The 23,118-nt window shown below is 45.0% G+C and overlaps 1 protein-coding gene across 6 annotated transcripts in view; it reads right to left on the bottom strand.

Moving 5' to 3' along the window:
- Positions 1-929: 929 nt before the first annotated feature.
- LOC116852000 (poly(rC)-binding protein 3) overlaps positions 930-23,118 on the bottom strand; it is a 158,769-nt gene continuing 136,580 nt past the window's right edge. For 4 of the 6 annotated variants that reach the window (XM_032831949.1, XM_032831951.1, XM_032831948.1 and 1 more), the window contains one exon: positions 15,090-18,990. In XM_032831949.1, the coding sequence (XP_032687840.1) occupies positions 18,609-18,990 (382 nt within the window). In that variant the 3' untranslated portion in view covers positions 15,090-18,608. Of the gene's footprint in view, positions 12,641-15,089; positions 18,991-23,118 lie in introns of those variants that run through there. The other 2 variants (XM_032831952.1, XM_032831953.1) reach the window with 2 other exon arrangements.

The following is a 23,118-nucleotide window of genomic DNA, read 5'->3' as shown; positions in this document are numbered from 1 at the left end:
ACAAACCTTCTTTCAGTTTGGTGCTGAAAGGATTAAGTGTTTTGCCCAATTCGACTGTGTGAGATCACATCTCCGCGTTTCATACACGCGTGTCTCCAAGTGCGCGCACGTGTCTTCGGGGCGACACGTTACAAATGAGTGACGATACATATTGAAAGACGTAGTCGCAAGTCGTACTCGCGACTCTGTTTACATACCTCACCTTATTTATTCTTTTCGTAAAAAATTGTATTTTTTTCTCTCTCGTTCGTTCTCTCTCTTTCTCTCTAGCTCACTCGCTCTCTCTCTTTTTCTCTCTCGTTCTCTCATTCTCTCTCTCTCTTGCTCTCATTTCTGTTACATTTCTCACTACTACACCTCGCTTTGTTAATCCCTTTCTCTCTCTTTTACGATTTTTTTTCTTCGCGTTAAAAATTTAAAATACTCGTATTACACGTAAGTATTTATGACCCTGTTTTCGTAAAGGCTTTTTAACATAAGTCGATCCTGGCCGAGGAAGATAAAGGAAACGGGAATCCAAGACAGAGAGGGGTTGGATGGGATAAAGAGGGATCGAGAAGATGCAACTGCGTTAGGAGGAGAACAAAGGGCTTGTTCGTCCGCGAACATTACACTCTTCTCGTTACGTATTTCACTTTTTTTTTTTTTCATTTTGTTCTTTTTTGTTCACTTTTTGCTCTTCCCTCTGACGCCTCTCGCTCTCGACGGCGAACGCAGAGGGAGGATAAACGGAACGGATAACTCCAGCGACGTTGGAGAGGGATACGTTGAAGACTTCGATGATTGATCGGGTCGCGCAACAATTCGCAACGGCGCGCGTCGCCACGTTCTCTCTAATCGAGGAGACGCTCCCTCTCCTCGTGCGGCCGAACGATACAAAAGTCGTCGTCGTCGTCTCGAAAAATTGGAACGCGTTCTCGCTTTTCTTAAATACACTTTTTTTTTTTCTCTAGCGCAACAGTCGTCGAATAGCTCGAGAAAGTTTTGTTTTCCTTCTTCTCTTTTTTCCCTCCAATACAGTCTCGCGTTTTATTCTACGAAAATACAATACTTCCATGACGAACACACTTTTTTCTCGTCAAAGAAAGGGATATCTAAAATTTATTGTTCTCCATCGATAATTGATATGACTTACGTTTCTCGTAAAAAGGAACACCTTCACGACGAGTTACGAGATAAGATTATATTTCGGTTTTCTATCTCTCTATCTCTCACACAATTTTTTTTCTTTTTATTTTAACTTCGAGATCAGACTTTCGCCCTCGGCGACAATCTGTTGTAGATCGAACAACAGACAGAGTCGCACGAGGTCGGTACGTTAGTCTATTAATTGTCGAAGAGAAGAAAGAGCAAGAGGAGGAGAAGGAAGAGGAAGAAGTAGAAGAAGGACGAATAGAAGCGACGAAGGGGATGGAGAAGTAGAAGATGAAAAAGTAGAAGATGAAGAAGTATAAGATGAAGAAGTAGAAGAGGTAAAAAAGAAGATGAAGAAGAAAAAGACGACGGGGAGTAATTTTACAGTAACGAGAGCGAAAGATCTTCGACTCCGTTCGATCTCCGTGAGACAACGCAAGTCGCCCGCTTTTACCGCGTATTGCGAAGCACGCAGCAACTGCAGAAAGCAGCTCCCCGTGTTTGCACAATTCGCGCGCTCCACGAGTCGATGTCGGGCTCTCGCCGCGCACAACCGGTAAAAGAAAACACGTTTCAGCTTCTCATCGTGCCGTCACTTCTCTGTCTCTTTTGCTGGTTTGCACACGACACACGAGCTGCGCTCGCCGCGGGGAACGACGATCAGAGTCCGCTTGCTCGCGCGCCCTTCCTGACGTTTCGACGTCGATTCGACGAGATCGCCATACTTCGCGAACGTTCACGCGCCGCTCAGGATCGCGATATCCTGATAAATGTGCGCGAGAGCCGGCCTATCTCGAGACGCAAACGTCTGTCTGTATTCCACGGATTTATTGATGCGTCAAGATGCGCTTAGAACGTTCAAGACCCGCGAGAAACGGGTTGAACTACAGGAGCTCTCCCCCTCCCGCCCCTTCACTCTTTCTCTCTCATTTCAGCGACATTTGAATCCCGCTTTTTCCCTAGGAATGCAGTTACACTGCGATTTCTCGTACATATACATATATATATACACACACATATACATATAAGATATCGACAACGATAAGAAAGAAGATTACGTTATAAAAATATCAGCGACGTTAACACCTCGATGATTGTCTGAAACGTATTCGGTTGTTTCCGTCGACCGTTCTCTAAGTTTCAAACACCCCCTCTCTCTCTCTCTCTCTCTCTCTCTCTCTCTCTCTCTTTCTACGTATTATTATTACGATGAAGCCCCGAAGTAGTCGAATCTACGATACCCACGTGCGTGTGTGTGTGTTTGTCTTCGAGAGAGACTCGCGCGCGAGTCCGTCGCGAGATGAACGCGTCGATTGAGACGGCTCACGTCGAGAAAAGCTCAGAAAGGCTCGGGAAAGCGAACGAGCGCACCTCGTCGACCCTCGGTGATACGTCAGGGCGGGGGCTCGGGGGCCCGAAACAGGCGGCGGCGACGATTAATTAGCGAACGACGATTTGGCACACGTGCTGAATGCCGCTGGCGGCGACGGTTACGCGTTTAGAGTAACTTGGCACAGAATAGAGCCGCTCGGCGACTCGAGAATTCTTCGCGATCGATTCTTCTTGCTTGCTCGTTGCGCTACCCTTTCTCATTCTGCTTTTGGCACCTGAACGCACCGCGTCGAGCGGTGACACACTTCGGCCACGTAGCCGATAGCTCGCCACTTCCTCGTTGTACGCGTTCGAGCCAGCACGCACGATTCTCTCAGTTCGCTAGCTCGACTGGCGAAGACTCCTCGGACGAAGGAGTAAGTCGAATGAAAATTGCGATCGCGCTGTGATCGAGGAATTGGAAATGAACGGAGTCCCGGGAGTCACCACCAGACACGTCCGTCTGTCTATCTGTCTGTCTGATCCAACCCTTTCGGACGATACACGGCGTCAGGAGATCGCGAGCGACGGCTTGGCCGCGCTGGATCTTTCTTCCCTCTGCGATACGAGGAGGAAAGGTGCCCTTCGAGCTCGCGCCCCGCCGGGGAAAGGGCGCGAGAGGCGATTCTCAATATCTCCTATAAAAACTAAGTTTCTTTCTTAGCTGATTGCCTTGCGTAATGGTAAGGGTCGGGCTCCCGGCGGGGATCGTCGCGATCGCTCGTCGTCCCGACGGGGACCCGTGGGGAGCGCGTCACACCGTCATAATCCGTCGTCAATTTCGTACTTGACCCGAGTGCTCGAGGATACTCGAACTGGAGAGAGAGACGAGCGAGCCGCGTCGCCTCTCCTGAAGGAAAGAGTGAAACGGTCGGCACACGTGACGCGCGATCGCCGAGCGCGATTCGCGAACGCGACGAGTCCCTCGACAGGAGGACCTACGCAGTAAGGATAAGGCCCCTGCATTAAACAGATTGCTCCACGCCGATACGATCGTGATCAACGCGGACGTTCGCACACGTCTCTCGTCCCGTCTCCCTTCTCGTTCAACACGCCGCATTCGCGGGAACGATATCGAGCCGATCTCTCGAGCTCGCCGTTTCTTGCGATCTCGCGTTTTGCCGTCCAACATTTTCGTCTCTTTTCCTTTCGCTAACTCAAGTGTGTCTTCTTAACGTGACGAGGTTGGGAGAGGTGGGAAGGGCCGTGTGTCTAGGATCCGATTCAACCCAGGAAGATCTTCGACGATCGCGCGTTGTCTTCCTACCTTTCGTTTCTCATCGCGCGCGAGAAAATAATAAATTGGCACCCAGACAGACAGATGTGTACGCCAATCTGCTAGTCGCCGTGCAAAGGTTATATTTACCCGAAAAGTATAATCTCGTTCTCAGTGGAGTCCTTTGAATCCGAGCGGATTTTATTATTCTTATCAAGAGGATTCTTTTAAAACCGAAAGGAGAATGTTCTAACCCTGCTTGAAAGATATGATAACGTCAGATCAGAAACACAATATGACATGAAAATCTGAATGCAACTTTTGGTCAATTTGTTGCTGCACATCAGCAAAGAATTTACATTATTGCTCGATGTAAATGTGATGACCAATTTGATACAGTGGATTTCCTCGATAATTATAATTGTTTCGTGATAATCACGGAAGTCTATCTGGGTACCGAAGGTGGCATTCCCCCCATTTCTCTCGCCTCTGCTTCTCGTTCGGATTTTCGACACAACCGGCCGCGACGTCAACGATCAATCGATATTCTCAGGTATTCCTCTGCCTGGATCGCGTCTCTATCTACGATACAGAAAGCGGATACTGTTAACTGCGATTAGCGCTAATCAATGTCGGTCAACAACGGAGATCTCGAAGGATATACAATCCGCCGTGTCCCACGGTCTCCTCGTGGACCCTGCTTGAGCGCGCGACTGAGAAGTGCGACGAGACTCGGGACGGAATTTACGCTCTTTACGCACCAACGCGGGAAAAACGTTCAGAAACTCGCGCGCAAACAAATTCCGGTTCCTCGTGAGAGTTTTTCTCACGTTTTTCTCACCCCAGAACTCCAGAATGGAACTTGGCTCGCCCGCGCGTCTGAAATTACACGCATCTACGCGCTTGGAAGAGCAAGATGCCGATTCCTCGAGTGTCTTCCTCGCGTACAAGATGCTTCTACAGCAAGTTTTGTGTGCAAATTTTACGCGAGCCAGGAGCACGCTCGAAGACCTGTGGATGCGTGTGTGCATTCGTACGTGTCCATGAATTCGTAATAACCACGATAATGTGATCCCCCAAATGTCTCTTCGCACGCAGAAATAGAACTGCATCCCGAGTCCCGCGGCGAATTACAGCGCGTGCAAGGCGCACGTAACACCACTGCGGTATCCCGTTGTCCCCTCTTTATCCCGTGTGTTCCGCGCAGCACGGGCTATTATATGCGACATCATAACGATATCATAACGGTTATCACTAGAATCTACACCGATCGAATCGAAGTGTCTGCACATAGGGCGCTCGGTGGTATATATTACAATTCGCCAATTTCCGAGTGATAATACACGCCTGAATAAATGGTTGCAGGCTGTGGTCTACGCTTCGGGGCCCGAAAGTGCCATTAATTACTCGTAGCCTAGTCATATGTGTCACTGGATATGCTTCTGGAATATGTCGGCGCGACAAGAGTCATCCTCGGATCGACGATGCTGCGGTGTATATGTGTGTGTGTGTGTGTGTGTGTACTGAGAGGACAAATATCTGAGAGATAAAAAATGTTTATTCGGTGTGGGTACCAATAATATATTCACTATATTACTTTTACACACACGCGCACATACACATCCTAAATAAAGTATCTTTTATACAGATACAAAACATTTTTCAAAGAAGATACACATTTTTCTAAAACCTCATGAAACCTCATGAAATCTCAACTTTTCATGAAAGCAATCGCGTGTTCCGTTTAAATAAAAGAATTGGATATTTAAGTGGATGTGTCCCCACCACCGAATAAATACTTCTTATTTTTCAGGCATTTTTTCTCTCAGTGCGTGGCAACCAGAAAATTATCGGCTAAGAACGGATTCCGCGCAAACTGGCCGCCGAAGTCGCGTGGGCGATCGTTTCGTGATGATTAGAGAGAAGAAATATCGGAAAAATATGAAAAATATCTATTCATGGAAACTAATAATATGTTTACTTATAATAATGTATATTTATATAGAAGAAACATTTTTTTCTCAAAAATATACATTTTCTCGAAACTTTTCAAGAAAAGCAATCTATTCTATTTAAATGAGAAAATTTAGGGAATTTTTAGTTTTAAATAAGTATGTTACTGTCCACCGCGAACATATATCTCTTATTTCTCAGATGTTCTTCTCGCGGTATGTCAAACGATCAGACGTAACTCGCGGAATTCCGTTGCGCCACTCTTAGAGTGACGCGAAACACCAAATCTCGCAAAGTCCCGACACTCGAAACGGATCGAACGGAAATGACGAGATCAGACCTCCTTCACATTGAACGTCTGTATTTGATTCGGCGTACTGAAAGGAAATAAATATAATCAAGAGACGCATTTTTCGAATGGGAAGATCGTGATTCTCGTAATCCTACGTAAACGCGTGCACCAATCGTCTTCCGCGTTTTTTTTTTCCGGTAACGTTATTTTTTCTGTTTTGTTTTTGGTCTCTTTTTTTATCCTGTTCCGAGATGAAACATCTTCCGATCGGATCGCGTTTCGATATATATGTATATATATATTTTTTTTTTGTTTTTTCCTCGTTTTCAGGAGCGATCGTGCTCGGATAATGTATGTTAACGCCGTTGTCGACGATTTGAGAGGGTATTTATACGCACGCGCGCACGTGTTGTCTTATCGCCGATCAAAACGCGGCTTTTCAAGGTTCCCCTGCTTGTCGTGTCTCTCCTCTCTCTTTCTCTTTGTCTCTCTCGCGCTCGTAAACGCTCATTATATACACTCACGCATTCAGAATCTCTCTCTCTCTCTCTCTCTCTCTCTCTCTCTCTCTCTCCTCATTTTTCCATCTTTCTTTCTCTCGCACACACTCTCGCTCTTTCTCTAATCATATTTTCGATACTAAGTACTCCTTTTTCTCTTTCTCGCACACTCTCTCTCCCACTCTCTCCGCAATGTGCCTTAAAAATTGATCCTTAACTACTTACTAATAATCGATTCTAATCACAGCAATTATTTATTGTTGATATACACAATCATACAGCGTCTCTCACTAATTGTTATTTCCATCATTATTATTTTTTTTTTGTCGACTTTTTAGCAGAGGCTATTTCTCGCTCGAACGATGCTGCGCGTCGCTCGTCTCGCGTTTTACTGTTTTTTTTTAACTGTTTCTCTTATAATTACTACTGTACGCCGTCATCGTCTTATCCATCGGTGGAGGGATACCGGGAAGATCGGGGGTGTTGGTAATGGTGGCAGGGGGGGAGGGGTAGATGGAAGGAGCAAGGGAGCGGGCGCTGGGCTAAGGGATCAAAGTGGTGGAGAAAATTTAAGAGGAGTGCCTTGTTGCCACGATTGTAGAAAAGAGAGAAATACTGCTTCTTCTTTCTTTCTCGAAACGTATAATAACAAATAATCTTCCACAATGACATGTGTTTATATACGTGAGCGTGGGTATGTGTGTGTGTGTGTGTGAAAGTGGAAGTGTGTGTGTGTGTGTGTGTATAAATAATTATATAAATACAAAAGAAAAGCAAGATCAGGTTTCTTTCCCGGGAAACCCAATTCGGGAACGAGTCATCGACAACGTGACTCTCGCGGCCGATCGTGCATCGATCATGCGCTCTCAAAGGGCGCGCACATATCGATCCAAGCGCGAACACGCATCGGATCCGCGCGAAACCCTTTCCCTTTCCTTTTTCTCGCGAGACGCATACAGCAGACTGCGTTGTGAAACGTGGTAGTGGCGTATATACACAATTATCTCCTTCTCTCTTGCGACACCAACGAAATAACAAAAATTTAAAAAGCACGAGAACTCTCGGTGCAGGCAACGATCCTCACGTGTCTAAGTAACAATAAAGAATCTCTCTCTCTCTCTCTCTCTCTCTCTCTCTCTCTCTCTCTCAACGCCGAATCACGAGTAAATAAATAAATAAATAAATAATTTCACGTATAAAAACTCCACGCTTTAATAGAATTTCTAATTGGACGCTCGCACATGGTGAAGAGATCTATGAAAAGTCGCGACACGAACGAGACTGTCTTCGGAATTTCGTTACTTCTCGAAGACTCGTCAGGGAATGTCAGGACCTCCCCCAACACACGATCGAATACCACTTTTAACAACACAACCTGCACCCTTTGAGCAAAACGAACGCTCGTGCCGTTGTACGCGGGGCAGAGGTGGCTGGCCGCTCGCGGCTCATTCACTCGGAGAACGAAGCGACGTTAAGCCAAACGCGAAATCGTGATGAGCTAGGTACGTCGATGCAATAAATAAAAGTTGATGAAGTCGCGGATGTGTGTATGCCCGAGACACGAGATGTCAAGACGCTAGAGATTCTCGACCGAAAAAGACCCGCCGGTTGTGTGAACGGCGCGACACGCCCCGCAACTAATAAGTATGTACAACGTGCGTAAATCATATTTACAAGGAGAGACGATCTCACGTCGCGAAAAGAGGCGCGAGCACCGTAAAGCATGCCGTGACGACCATGACGAAAATGCGAAACGTGACGTTTCGCGGGTAACCCCTGGTCTACATTCAATGATTTAAGACTTAAGCCTTAAAAATTGACTAATCCTATTGGATCATTCTTATAACAGTCGACTGTGATTGGTCAATTTTTAAGGCTTAAGTCTTAAAATCACCGAATGTAGGCCAGGGGTAAAGCGCTCTCTTAAAGTACGATCAGCGTACTCCTCACTGCATGTACTATACTTACAATTGATGCTTCAGCTTGGAAGTATAGCATTGCGATCAGTAGTCTCGCCGCGAGAGTCAGTCAGTAGTGGCGGCACACCCGATAAAATGGTCTTGCAGGGTTCTCGAATGCACGTTAAACCATTAGCGCAGATCCCTTCAGAAACGTCTAATGAAAGTCGTTTCGATGTAACTAAATCAATGAGTATATTCATCGGTGAAGTGCTCCTTCCGCTGACTCACTCGCAGGTACTCTTACTGATTCACTTTGAGAGAACGACGACTCCGCGAACTCGCGATATGAAATTTTATCGTAGTACGTCACGCAGGCAACACTTTCGTCTCGTTCGGGAAGGATGGCGAGTGTACGCGTTGAAATCAAATAGTCAACGTTGAAAAGTCGAGGGTGATTTTCTTCCTTTCTTTTTCTTTACGCAACGGAGAAAGACGTAGAAAAGCCGGCATTTACGCGCGAAGACCGAGAATTTAATTGATTGAGCTTACGCCGGAAGCACAGACTAACGTTTCCGTTTTCCCCTTCTCTCTAACGCGAACGCTTTCTCTTCACGTTCTCTTTTTTTTTTTTTCTTTTTAATTTATACGTTTGGCACACAATGGAAGTGAACGGTACAGGATAACGTCGCGAGCCAGTAGGATCGCGCCGCTCGCCAATCACATTGGCGTGAATTTACAACTAACAATGGAATCCGACAATTTAGCTACCATTATTGCCGTACATCTCGGCACGATTCTCCCTCTATTTAATTTAATAATAATAATAATTCCCTGTGATTGGAATTATTTCCGCTTCTATCGGAAATTTTCGCTTCCCGGTAAGTTGAACCAATATAAACGCGATAAAAACAAACAAAAAAGAAAATAATGATAGTACCACACATGGTTCCGAAAAATAAATTATTTTGTTTGCGCACTAAAATACATCAACAAATGCTTAAATACGAAATAAAGTAATCTCAAAGGAGACCTTGCACAATGCCGTTTCTCTTCCGATTGAAATATAATAATTTCATTAAATACCAACGATATGTGTGTAACGACGTTTTGTATGTATGTATGTGTGTATGTATGTATATATATATACACATACACGCACTACAAGTCGTACACGAACGAAGAGAGAACGCGGTAACAATTACGCGGCGAATATAACAAGGAAGAACGTTGTTGTTGACGCGCGTGTAATGCTAAAAACGATTAAAAAAAATAAGAAATAGAAAGAGGAAAAACAGACACACATCTTATCACCGTTCTCGAGGCAGGGGGCGAGCGATCTCCGAACTGCAAGTAACGGCGTTAAAAACGGAGAGGAAGGTAGATAGGGTATAAGTCTGAAACGGGAAGCTGAAAAGCGGAGGATGAAGAAAGGAGAGGACGCCTCTCTCTCTTTGATCAAGTCTGGGCTTGAGCTCGCGCACCTTCTCTCTCATCGCTATTTTATCTCCTCTAATTGTCTTTATCGTATAATAAATATATATATATATTATGTATATATATATAATATATATATCATTATTTATATTCCACGTAATAATTTTATTTGTTCCTTCAACAGAAGTGCGCACACGCCCGGCGCCGCCGCCGCCTCCTCGATGTCCATCTCAGGCGGAACAAAAAAATCACGATAACGTAAATCACGATAATGACAAGAAAATGACTAAAAAAAAAAATTCACTTTTTAATCACGATTCATCATATTGACGTCATAGTGATTTTCTGTTCGGCTTGAACACCGTCGACGCACCTCGACGCCCAGCGTCGCTAGATCCCGACCTGACGCGTCGTCGAGTTCGCCGACGAGGGAGATGTGGAACGGCGCCGGGGAGCCGCGCCTTAGAACGTCCGCGCGCGACCGCTCGTTCGTCCCTTCGCGCGTTTCCGACCTCGCGACTTCCGGAAGCGCCGGGTGAGCGACACGGGCCGCGAACGTCCGTGCAGTCATTTCTTTTTTCTCCCCTCTATCAAAAGAAAAGAAAAGAATGAGTCTTTTCGTGTTTCTCTTTTTCTTCTCTCTCTCTCTCTCTCCCTCTGCTTCTTCTATCATCCATCTCACCGGCAGATTTCGGAGTTCAAGATCCACATGCAAAAGCTACACAACTACGTGATCAATTGATTCATTAATTACCGCGCGCGACTATTAATTGTTACTTTCCCTCTGCGCGCGCGCACGCGCGCATGACGGTGATCGCAATATGATACTCGCACTCGCGACCTTCGTTATTTCCCCGGCGGTCGGCCACGAGGCTTCAACCGCGCCTACGCTTCCCCTTCGAACCTCGTAGCATCTTAAGACCGGCTGCAGAGGCGCGCTGATGGGACACGAGAGACCACCTATAATGGAGGTCGAGATATGGGACACGCGGGGTGGGGAACATCACCATGCGATCGAGATCGGCGGCGTGGGACGCGAGGGGCCACGTGGCCGAGATATGTGAGGGGGCACATGAAGAAGAACCGCCCGTGTGAAGTCGAAGTTGAGACGCCCCAGCGCGTCCCCCTTTGGTTGTTCGCGCGTTCGGCGGATACGCCAATGTGGGGCGCGCTCGTGCGACCACGCGGTCGAGAGATTTTGAGTATGAGACCCTGGCTCTGCGAGAACGCCTCGCCGTCCTGGGTCTCGAGAATCCAGGGTTGCTGGTCCGAGAGCAGATGGCTCGAAGAGTTCGCACGCGAGCACCAGACGTTTCCCACCTGAAGTTTCACGGAAAGGAATTCCTTGAATTGGTCAAGTTTAGAAACACAGGTCGGGGATCAGCTAGGATTCACGACGGGCAACTTGGTCTTTTCACTTCTTTTCTTTTGACAACATAAAACGGGATGATCGATAGATCCTTCAAAGCATATTCTTAAAAATGACGAAGGTGCATTCGAGCCTTGTGTGACTCACACCTTAAATCTGCTCACATCGTACAAATTCTGTGTGTAATTTTGTACGGCAACGTCTGATGTTCGCGTTGAACCCGTCGGCTGCCAGTTTCTTTTACGAACAACAACGGTCTTGTGATACTAGCTGCATTTCCGTCACGCTTCTTTCGGACGAAGTAACCAAGCTCGCGAACCCGTTCGCGAACGATCATCGTCGTCATACGCGATGGTGTGTCCGCAATAGAAAAAACGCTAACAACCGGCCTAATATTAATTAGCATCGTCATTATTAGCTTTATCTTCTTCATTATCGTCGTCATCATCTTCATCATCATCATCTTCATATTTCTATCATCATCTCATTACCTTCTTCTTCTTCTTTTTCATCATCTCATTATGATCATCATTATTATCATCATCTCATCAAAATCATCTTCTCTTTCTTCATCATTATCATCATCATCATCATCATCGTTCGTATAATAGTTAATAATTAATAATAATAATTCTCTCGCGTATTTCTCTCCCACGTCTCACTTTTTTTTCTCGTTTAAATATAAAAATGAAAACTAACGTATCTTTGGCTTGTTCCCTTTACCAATCGGCGGCAGCCTGCGGCTGCGGCGTGCATCATTATTTTTTTTTACTTTTGTTTAAATAACTTTTGTACAGTTTTGTACACTCGAGTGTGTCCGTGTACGCGCGTGCGTATCTTCTTCGTCTCTCCGTGTATAATCCCAATCAGGGAGTTATGTGTGCATTCATATGTGTGTGTGTGTGTGTGTGTGTGTGTGTGTGTGTGTGTGTGTGTGTGTGTGTGTGCATGGATTTGTGTGTTCGTGTCAATGTCCTTGTTTGTGAATGCGCGTGTCCAATTTTAACGTACACGTCTTATCTTAAAGCGCGCACGAAGTAGACTCCTTCCTCTTCTTCCTCTTTCTCTTCGAGTACGTGCGAGTGTGCTTAACGTGAGTTGTGTGTGTGTGTCTCTTTCTCTCTCTCTTTTTCCTTCTCACCGTCGTGTAATATCTTCTTCCTCTCTCCTACTTTCTCTCTTTCTTACGAGTGGGTGTATATGACTCAGTGTATGTGTGTGTATGTATGTGTGTGTGTGTGTATGTATATATGTGTCGATTAGCAAGCTGGTTGAACACAGTGTGTGGCCCAGCCCCAGATGCCACTTGACAGCTTCGCGCGCTCCGCGATGCCCCATTCGCGTCCTTTCGAACGACGATAACGACCACGACGACTGACCCACGTTTAGTGGATGGGCGATTTCACGATGTGGTCCGGCGGGATGAAGTGATACGCGGGCATAGGCACCCCCGACGTCTCCATCGATATCCTGAAACATAATCGGCCGGCACGTCAAAAAGAGTAACATCCACTTTCGTATTGGTCGCATTCGCCGACGAGTACGAGGGAGAAGAACACGAGCTCATTTGAGAAAAAGATCCATTCAGGTAGAAAGAGCGTATTGCAATCAGCGGCAAATATGTCGAGAATGAATCTCTTCTTCCTTTAGGCAAACGTCAGCGGAGATTGATGAGTCCTCGCTACGTGCTCCCGACCAAGCCCAAGCAGCGCAAACGTCTGAAAAGGAGTCTTGATTCCTCAGACTTTCTTCGGATCTTTGCGTTACTTTCGAGCGGCGGGATAAAATCTCTTTTATACCTGCGTATCTTTCTTCCAAATACAATGTACCAGACTAGAAATTTAATCCATGATCCTGATCAGATTGATCCCGATTAGTTATCTGGTTTATATGAGATGATGTTATCACACCTCCTAAGTGTTAATGAACCTTATTATTAATAAGTTCCTAATCGCCGTGTCACACGACTTATCAGAACCCGTCATCTTGTACGAAAAGTATATCTTATCTTTGGCGGAATCGACCATATTATTGACTATATTGACAGTCAACTAGATGACTGATCAGGACCAACTTGATCATGGGATAAATTTCTGGTCGAGCAATTCCCACAAGACATTGGCGCGCGGCTCGACACTTCTCACTCGTGCTTGCGGCAGATTCTAGATAATAATCCCAGTGATACTGTCAACGTCGGAGGGAAAGACCGACATCTTTCTTTCCGTCCGCGTGCGAAGGTGTTGCAACATGCGACGCGGAAGTAAAATACAGAAACACGAATCTAACGACTTTCTTCAACCGTGTATGCATCGATACAAAGGCCCGACAGTCTTTTTCCGTTTTCTTTTCTTTTTCGTTCTCTTTCTCGATTGCATGCCCGAGAGTCTATACGCACACGTACTTCATACGAACCATCGACGGAGCGACAATTATAGACGGGCTTCGATCCACGTCGAAGCTGCAAAACAAAGTTATTACCGCGTCTGCCGGGGGTTACACATTTGGCACAACAGTTCTGCTACCGCGAATCTCACGAAAGACATTTTCGCAGAGAAATTTTATCGCGTAACGCATCTCCGTCTCGAGAAACGGGAATCACCCGTGCGAGCCCGAGAGGATTTCTCGGAGAGATGGTTATTTTTTTCTTTCTTTTAGTCGTAAGCCTTAGCTGGTACATATCAAGAAAAAAAAAATTAAAAAAATACACACAATAAGAAAGACTGCGCAGCGATCGAATTGAAAAGAAACGGAAAAAAATATATACATATATTTATACGTGAAAATCAAAGAACGATGTTGTATATAAAATGAAAACTTCGCAGCCAACGGTCGAAACAGGATAAGTCGATTAACAGGACTACGAAGGAACGGATGGTGCTTACCAAAAACGGGCAGGAGCCTGGGTCAAGTTGGTTGTGGATGGATATATCTTCTCTCTTTCTCTCTCACTCTCTCTCCCTTTCTTTACATTTCTCTGAACGAGCCTCTCTCTCTCTCTCTCTCTCTCTCTCTCTCTCCCTCCCCAAATCTTGATTACGCTTAACACGCTTATCACACGTGTACACTCGTGCACATATGCGGCGAGAGATGTTTACGTCTTATACACGTACATACGCAGAGCGGGCTTGTCGGCCCGTGTTTTTCTCGGCGCTCATTTCTAGCGTAAAGCGTTCAAAGCGCCCGCCTGACCCGAATTCCACTTTTATCGCGCACTCGATACAAGCGCATCGTGTGAAAATGAGCTCGGCACACGAGAGAGCGTATCTCGCGTGTGTGTATAATGACGTGTGTCCCTTTCGGCGTGGTCGGTCGCCCTGTCGTAATTATAATTGCGCGGCGAATTGGACGAATCGTCGCTGAACTACTGAAGTCCGTGTCAGACTAGATGTTGAGAAACGAGGACCACGAACTCATGATTAGAATACGAATCAACCAATACCTCCAACACGGCTTATTTTATCCCGCTTTTTGTCAGGTTCCGCAATCTTCAATCTCTAAACATCCAATCTGATACGGATTTAAAGGAAGGTTCTGATTTAGATAGCCAGAAGGTAGAAGATTTTTACAAATTTCTTTCAAAGAAATAGATGTTAATCTTTATCTATCTCTAAGATGAAAAACATTCGTGAAAATCTATTGTTCAGCTATCTAAATCAGAACCTTCTTTTAACGCGGACACGTCGCATCTCGAAGAAGGTAGCAATAAAACGCTCAGGTGCCATGAAGGTGGTCGCGCGACACATCGGAGATCCTGCTCGCGATCGCAATAATATTCAATAATGATCACATCAGATTTCTCACTTGCACTCTTCGTTCAAATTGTCAGAGACGCGTTAACGATTTCGTCGGAGAGAGTCACTTTCCGAAAGCACCGAAGCCAATGTGTCGCGAGACCTCGCTCACAGGAACGCCGAAGTTCTCTCTTTTCACTTGGTACTGTATTTCTCGTACTTGTATTAAACACGCCTAGCTTTATTTAACAAGGTGATACAGAGTAGCTAAAGGTCTGTTTAAGCATACAAGCTCTGCGACACTGTTATAGGGACCGATATATCGCTGAAAATTATCTACTTACAAGGTTCTGTGCACGGGTATAAGGATACCAGGATACACCACCGATACCGACGAGTCGCGCTCGCCACGATCAAGCAATAACAGCGACGCTCTCTTCGTAACCTTGTCAGAGATCTATTCCAAACAGAAAGAAATTCTGCACTCGTGCGAATCCACTGTTTCGCTCACGTCTGGAATAGATTTCTGACTAGTCATTCGCCATATTTTATCCCGCATTGCTTCTCCTTATATACCCACATGATGAGACCTGCGTATATATTCTCTTTCTTTCTCTCTCTCTCTCTCTCTCTCTCTCTCTCTGAGATGATCAATCTGTAATCAATCTCTCGCGATTTTTCTTCTTTCACTTTTTTTTATCGTGAACAATCGCTTGAATTCATCATTATTGTCCCGGTGAGAAAGAAGTGTAGCACAAAACCGCGCGATGTAGAATGACGACAGACGCGCAACGAGATCTTCGTGCGCGTTCACGGTAACAGTTGACACGCAGTAACGAAGTAAAGTGAAAGCACCAATTTCCAGACACGCACTTAATCCTGGACATTATCACTTTGGTCTTTAAATACGAATATATCTAAATTTTCAGTATTATATATATTTTTTTTTTGTATGTATGTATGTATGCATGTATTCAATATATATATATACAGGATGAAGCAAAAAATATAACTGAAAATGCTTCGATAATGTCGTAAATATTACTTTTAGCGAAAGTTAATCCAAATAAATATTGTATGATTCGAAGGAAGTTATATAATACATTATTAAAGTTTTTTGTCACTTAGTTTCCAAGATATCAAAATCACTTTCAGTTCTTTAAATGAAATTTTTATTCTGTAACAAAAGTTGTAGATATTATGAAAACAATTTCACAACCATTCTCATTTTAGTTTCCAGTTCGCGTCCTTTATAAATTTTCATAAACATTTTAGTTTACTTCATCAGGGAGAAGAGCAACCTGATTCTGATAAATTCAAACATGTTAAACAATATGATCTTCGAACGACTTCTGCCCGATTTGCTATATATTTGAATACAACCATTTCTAGTTAAGATTCCAGTTACGTACTTCACCCTGTTTTTACGTCGAAAGTTTAACTGCTTAAGTGGTATACCCAAAAAAGTTTCGTGGTATCAATTTCCTTTTGATTTACTTAAGTTATTGTGTTTTTCTCTTTCAAAATTTATAACGAATACTAATCAAAAAATACTTTATATGGTATTTTTTTAAATTCTTCAAAGAAAATAACAATAAAGAGGAAAGAAATCTAGACAGATTTATCAAAAAACAAAAAAATCCGCTCTGGAGGAAATCGCGATCATTTTAAATCATTACACTGAAGAAGTTAAATATACCTATTTAAAAACCGAAACATTAAGAATAGGTCAAGATTAGGTACGCGACCTGACATTAGTACTTCTATCTTAAATTTTCCGGCCAATGGAACCGCGATTGTCGCGAGGCTTATGACGGATCGTGTGGCCTCGCTCGCGATAATCCCATCGTGACACTCGCGAGTAGGTTCGCTATAAACCAAAATCAAGTTTATCTAATGCTTAACCAGTCAATCGGGCGACGACGAAGACATCTGGAACTGTCACGAAAGTTCTCCCCTCTTCTTTTTGTGCTTTTCGTTTTTATTCGCGATTCCTCAAATCTGACATCGTTGCGATCGAACGTTCTTCCGCGACTAAATGAACGTCGACCTGCTCACGCAAGCGTTTCTTCTGATCATTTGCAGAGAGATCGTTAAGACTAAGATGAAAAAGACGATCGCATTACTGTGGAATTAGAAGTCTGATCGTGCCTTCTGCGTGTATACGTGTTTTTTATTAGTCTTATCTCACAAAAACATCAATCCGCACGCGACCCATGCAGACCATCTTGTGGTCGTCTCACGTGCGGACGCGCAAGTATCGATTGTAATTATCGTTATAATAATACGACCACTATGTGTATATGTCAGTGTATATGCATGTATGTATGTGGTGTATAGATTTATCAGTTACTTTGTATAATAACGAGATGATCGATTATACCATAACTCCGCGAAGTTCACCCTGCCGATGCTCCAAACGAGCGAATCTTTTTCTATCCCCAATCGTTCGACTACGAATTGTTCCTCGTGAAAAAGATCGCAAGAGATAGCCGAAGCATGTCACATGATTGTGGACATGCGTTTGCATAATGCGTCCTATCCGTAAAGAATGATCAACACATGATTCAAGACCATTTTCTCCTTCTCATCTAGACGCTTAATCACGCACACCTGTCTGCATGAGTTTCTCTCACACACTCACACACCCGCACACATTCTCTTTCTCTCTTGATAGAATGGCCGATTATATTCTACAAAAAAAAAAACATTACATCAAAATAGCTAAAAAGAGTGTTTCAAGCATTAATGTAATATATAATAATAATGTTGTAGTAATAATTACTATTACTCTATATATAATTATGTATCTATATGTATTTTTATAAAAAAAGATTATTTTGCTATAGTGCACGAGCGATCACGTCCTCCGAGCCCAGTCAAAAATCGAGCGAAACAAAATACAACTGTCGCACGTAACTGCTCGCCTGGATGCGTCAACGGTAACAAATGTTGTCACCGAAAAAACTTGACAAATAATCGCCACTGCACTACATGTTTTCCACAGCAGATTGGTCCGTCAGTCAGTCTTTTGCACGATGTCGTTCACTTCAGATCTCGGAGGGCGTATCGCAATAATATATATAAGTCTTAAGACTTAGCATCGGATCAAGGGACTTGATTGCTTCAAAAAACGCAAAAATCTACTCTAAATTCACCAACAACTCCCTCTTCTCCTTTAGCTTAAAGATAATATCGAAAAAAAAAAACAAATATAAAGTCCTACAAAACTTCTTTCTCGGCACGGTGATTCTCCGGAGAAAGTGAACGGATATGGGCGAGTCGCGGCACGACCCGCTAACAATCATCCCTCTCGTGCCTGCGACAATCCGCAAAGACCGATCGTTCGAGTGGGTGAAGAAAAGACATATACCAGAATTGCGAGAGAGATCTCGTCGGCCGTGCGTCAACTCACCCATTTAGACAATCAGTATCCTCACTTCCCGGCCTCCACGATAGTACGATCATCTAGTAACAAAATCGACGAGTCAATCCTTCGCCAAGTCCTGATCCGTACGTCGCTACCCTGGCGTCCGCTGCGCACCTGATACGTCGGTGTTAACACGAATGTCTCTCCTTTGTAGGTGATGCCATTTTGTATGTGTGTGTATATATATGAGTTGTGTGTATGTAAGTAGCATAGTGTTTCTCCCTGTAACATCGTGTGTCACCGCTCTCTTTCTTTCTCTCCCGTCTCACCGTATTGCTTAATACGGGTTATACTTGGTACGCTCAGACTTGAACTTGCCGCTGTCGGTCGGGCCGGGCGCGCCCGGGCTACGTAGCCTCGGCGTAAACGTCTTGTGTGACCGATGCACGCCGGTAGTCTGGACCGGTAGTGCAGATGCAGCCGCGCCAGCAGCACCACCTAGCAATTCCGTGAGTCCGCCGAGGGCGGTGAGGCTAGATAGGGCGTTGAGGGCTCCTGGCTTGCTTAGCAGCTGAGCCAAGGGGATAGCGCTGGCCAAAGGAGAGGCAGTGGTGGTGGTGGTAGAAGGGGAAGCACTGGCCCCGGATGCCCCGGGAGTGGTACCGCTGCCAGGGGTTTGGGTATTTTGGGCCTCAAGGTTAGCTTTCTGCAGTTCGACACTGGGGAAAAGACACAAAATGTAAAAAGGTGAGGGCGGGAACGTTTCTCTCGTAAAACAGTGTCAAACAGATTAAAACAAAAAACATAAGAGATGACGAGACATAAAGAAGAGAAAAGTAAAAGTAAGAATAAAGAAAGCAGTAACAGCAACAGCAGTAGTGGTAGTAGTAGTTAGTAGTAGCAGTAGTGATGGTGATGGTGGTGGTAGTAATCATAGTAAAAGGAAATTAGAAATAGTAATAGTAAGAGCTGTCGTGTAGAGTTATCGAACAAGACGACGTAAAAGACCATCAGAAGAGAAAAAGACAAACTAAATCATAAGAAGGTTGTAGGCTTAGAGAGTTACGCCAGAGGTGCTCTGTGAAACGTGATTATCACGTACACCGGCTACGTGGTTCGTGGGAAAGTCTTGGTCGCGCGACAGGTCGCGCTCAGACCCTACCAAGTGTCTAGTGTGTTCGGATAGACCAACACAGGCCGATGTGCGCGCGATGAGCGACATCGATGACCCCAGTCGATCACATCCGAGCGTGAGAGACACTGAGCACACGAGTGCCGGGTCGAAACACGTCCATATCGCGAAGGACGCATGTAAGGATGTACCATGAAGGTATATAAACACGCGTTTTGCTAGTCTACATTCAAAGAGAATAAGTACCTGTGGGATGAAAAAAATTAAAATAAATTGCAGGAAGAAATGAAAGAGGAACATATGTCACATCCACCACAAGTAGTAGATTTGCGAACGATGCGATCGTTTTCTAAGTGTGACGGGCAGCGCGTGACTCGTTGTACGATCAAGCGCACCATCGGGAGAGAGAGAAAGAACAACCCACCACCTTCGACGTTGCTCGCGCGTCTTCTTGACCTACGCTGCTTGGGTGAAAAAAAAAAAAAAAACAAAATAAAAGGAAAAGAGCCAGATCAAATGTCTCTCTCTTTCTCTGCTCAGTGCGCCGGTAGAACGAGTAGCGGCCACCACGCGTGGGCTTACAAGAACGAGGCAGAAATCAAAAGTAAATTGGGCGCAACGATATGCACTCTGCCGGAAGCCGGGGCGAGCCGTATAGGCGCGCCGCGCGTTGTCATCGCGCCTGCCGCCGCTCTGCTGCTGATACGGCGAGATCGTGAGGGTACGCGACGCGTGTGTCTAACCGCGACTCTGTGGGTGGGTCGATAATTGACTCGTACATCACAAGCGCCCGAACGGGAGGCTGGGATTGGACGGTTGGACGGATAGATGGATAGCAGGCAGACTAGGCAGGCAAGCAAGCAGGCAGATAGGCAGCAGGCAGGCAGAGTGCAGACCTTGGCCGATAGGAGTGTGCTGGGACACACGATAATGTAATAAACACGATATGATAAAAGTTGAACGGGCGAGGAGATACAAGAGGTATCGAGATGATACATATACACACGATCGCTATTTAAAATGCAGTAGTAAAATGTAAGTGGCAATCTGGAATAAAATATAATGGATTATAATTATAACGTGTATATGTATGTGTGTATGCGCGTGGTATGCGTGATGAGTGTCAACGCGCGTACTTCGAACTGTACATTAGCTGATGCTGATGGGATCTTAAGGTTTTGGATGTGTGTGTGTGTGTGTGTGTGTGTGTGTGTCGCGATTTTTACAACGTCCTGGAGTCCTGTCAACGAACTACTGTTAATACCGTTCACCACTTTAACGTGTCGCTACGACAAGATATAATAGATTAGTCCAACAGCGTGATATGAAAAAAAGGGAAGAATAAAAATAAAAATGAATACGAAGGATCTCTCGAACGGCGATTGAAGAACGTGTGTAAGCGATGGCGGGCAACAGCCAGATGAAGCGTGTAACTGGAAACGCAAAGATGCCACGGCGTAAAAGGTTCCTGACAAGGACGACGGGGAGAGACGCCTTTTCGCGTTACAGTCGCGCGCAATGAGGACGCACCCTTTGGATAACAATCTGAATGGCACTTACTCCTACTTTCTCACGTTTCCGTAAACCGTAAACGTACACTCGATACTTGCAAATCAAGTTAAAACGGTAAAACAGAATTACGAAGCAGTATTAAAGTGTTAACCCCTTTTGCTCCCGCAGTGTTGCCTCGAAAGCGACATCGTTAATGAGGTTACAAGGTCGCAGTTATGCTCCTCGCTTTAGCGTGAAATCGCATTTACATCTGCGTGGTTCCTCTCTCTCGGCGAAGGGTTGTGGAGTTAGAGGGTGTGTACGTAGTGGTGTGTCACATTATGCGCTGATATTATATATATATATATATATATATATATATATATATATATATATATTTATATGTATGTATATATATATATAGAGAGAGAGAAGACATATGTTACACATATAAAAACTACTTTGGGTTTCAAAGGATTAAAGCTAATCGTCCATTACCGGGAGCCTGTCGGACTGGAAAGAAACCGGATCATTAAAAAACCGAATCGAAAGGAGGAAATGTGTACATGTGTTCGCGTGTGCATGATAATGTTTGTTTCGGGACCATTTCGGGATTGACGGAGATTCACTGTGAACGGAACGACAGTCCTAACTGTATCATATTTTCATCAATTCTCTTTCTCTTTCTCTCACACACACACACACTTTCTCTCTCTCTCTCTCTCACTGTCTCTTTTTTCCGGGTTTTCATTTCTTTTCTTAATTGGCTTTCGTTTTCGTCTCGGTCGGTGATGGTAGTAGTAGTAGTAATAGTAGTAGTAGTTGATTTGCTTGAAAGGACAGCCAGCGATAATTGGGAAACAGATGTTGAGCGGAGTTGTGTCTGCAGGATACTCGGGGTTAACTGGACCTGGAAGGCAGGACCTGGAAATAAAGGATTAAGATCCTCTTGCGTTTACGCGCTGGTCGACGTGACAGTCGTCTTCCGGTATCCATGAGAGCTGGACTGGCTGGCCGCCCTCGATCATCGCTCTCTCGATCGTGGTCTCGTCGCTGACGTCTCTTCTCCTCGTGCGACCTTACGACTACGCACGACCTGTTCCGCTATAAACTTGAGATGGCGTTACGCGACGAACCTTACTACTACTCGCCATACACCTGGTTTCTGTCTCTCTCTCTGTCTCTTTCTCTATCTCTCTTTCTCTCTCTCTTTTGGCGATGCACTTTCATGTAACCACTAACGCAATGTTCGCGTTTCTACGGCGAGAGAAACACGAGTAATATATCTTCCTCTCGTCGTGTAACGTCACCTCTCCTGTAACGTCTCTTGCGACGACACGCGCTGCAGATGACTTTCTCGATGGCCGATCGCTCTCCCGCCAACGAGGCGCGATCGTCTACAATATATCGACATTTTATATTTGTTCAAGAAATAGGATACACCTGGCTCGAGGTCATCCTTGCCTAAAGATGGGGATGAGATGAGACATGGGATTAAAAGTGTTCATTCTTAAAATTCCATTTACATTATACTGTAGCACCCCGTCGATGAATCTTGTTGCAAACGAGAGGAGGAGAATGCAAGTCATCTGCGCGCGCGGTTCCTCGCAAGCAAGGATGGCAATGAAGATGATGGGGGATTGCCGCGAGGAAGATGCCGATTCGATAATCCCTTACATAGTCTCGTCATTAAGACACCAAGGTCGAGTGAGGCCATAGTGAGGTCAATGCGAGGAAGTACACAAGTAACACAAAAACAGGCGGCGAATGGGCCAAGTTCCTGAATCGAGTGAGAGGGTCCAGGGGGCAGGGGGAGGGGGCAACGTGAAGTCGCTCTATGCGCTGACTGTGCGCGCGAGCGCTACTCGTTGGTCGACAGAGAACACAAGACGGGTGAAAAAAGAGCAGAAGGGCCGAGGGGCGAAAAAAAAAAGAAAAAAATATGTATACATATATAAATATATATCAAAGAAGAAGAAGACGAAGAAGAAGAAAAAATCGAAGGGGGTGAGATACATTTGCGATCCACTGCACTGAAAACGTAGCCGGGACGAGACGTTCGACTGCTTCTGTTGGAAATGGCAACAACTTGTGGTGACACGAAAGACATACACACGTACACCGAAAGCCGAACCTCGGACGAACCTCGCGAAGCCTCCGGCTTCTCTCTTTCTGCCGGCTCCCGAAGGTTCGGACCGTCGGGTCCTAAGAAGGGTCTTGTTTA

Source organism: Odontomachus brunneus, unplaced genomic scaffold, assembly GCF_010583005.1.
Source record: "Odontomachus brunneus isolate Ranch 3 - 2012 unplaced genomic scaffold, Obru_v1 Obru_scaffold_199, whole genome shotgun sequence".
Classification (NCBI taxonomy): domain Eukaryota; kingdom Metazoa; phylum Arthropoda; class Insecta; order Hymenoptera; family Formicidae; genus Odontomachus; species Odontomachus brunneus.
Note: the sequence above shows the minus strand (reverse complement) of the source record. Positions and strands in the feature narration are given on the sequence as shown.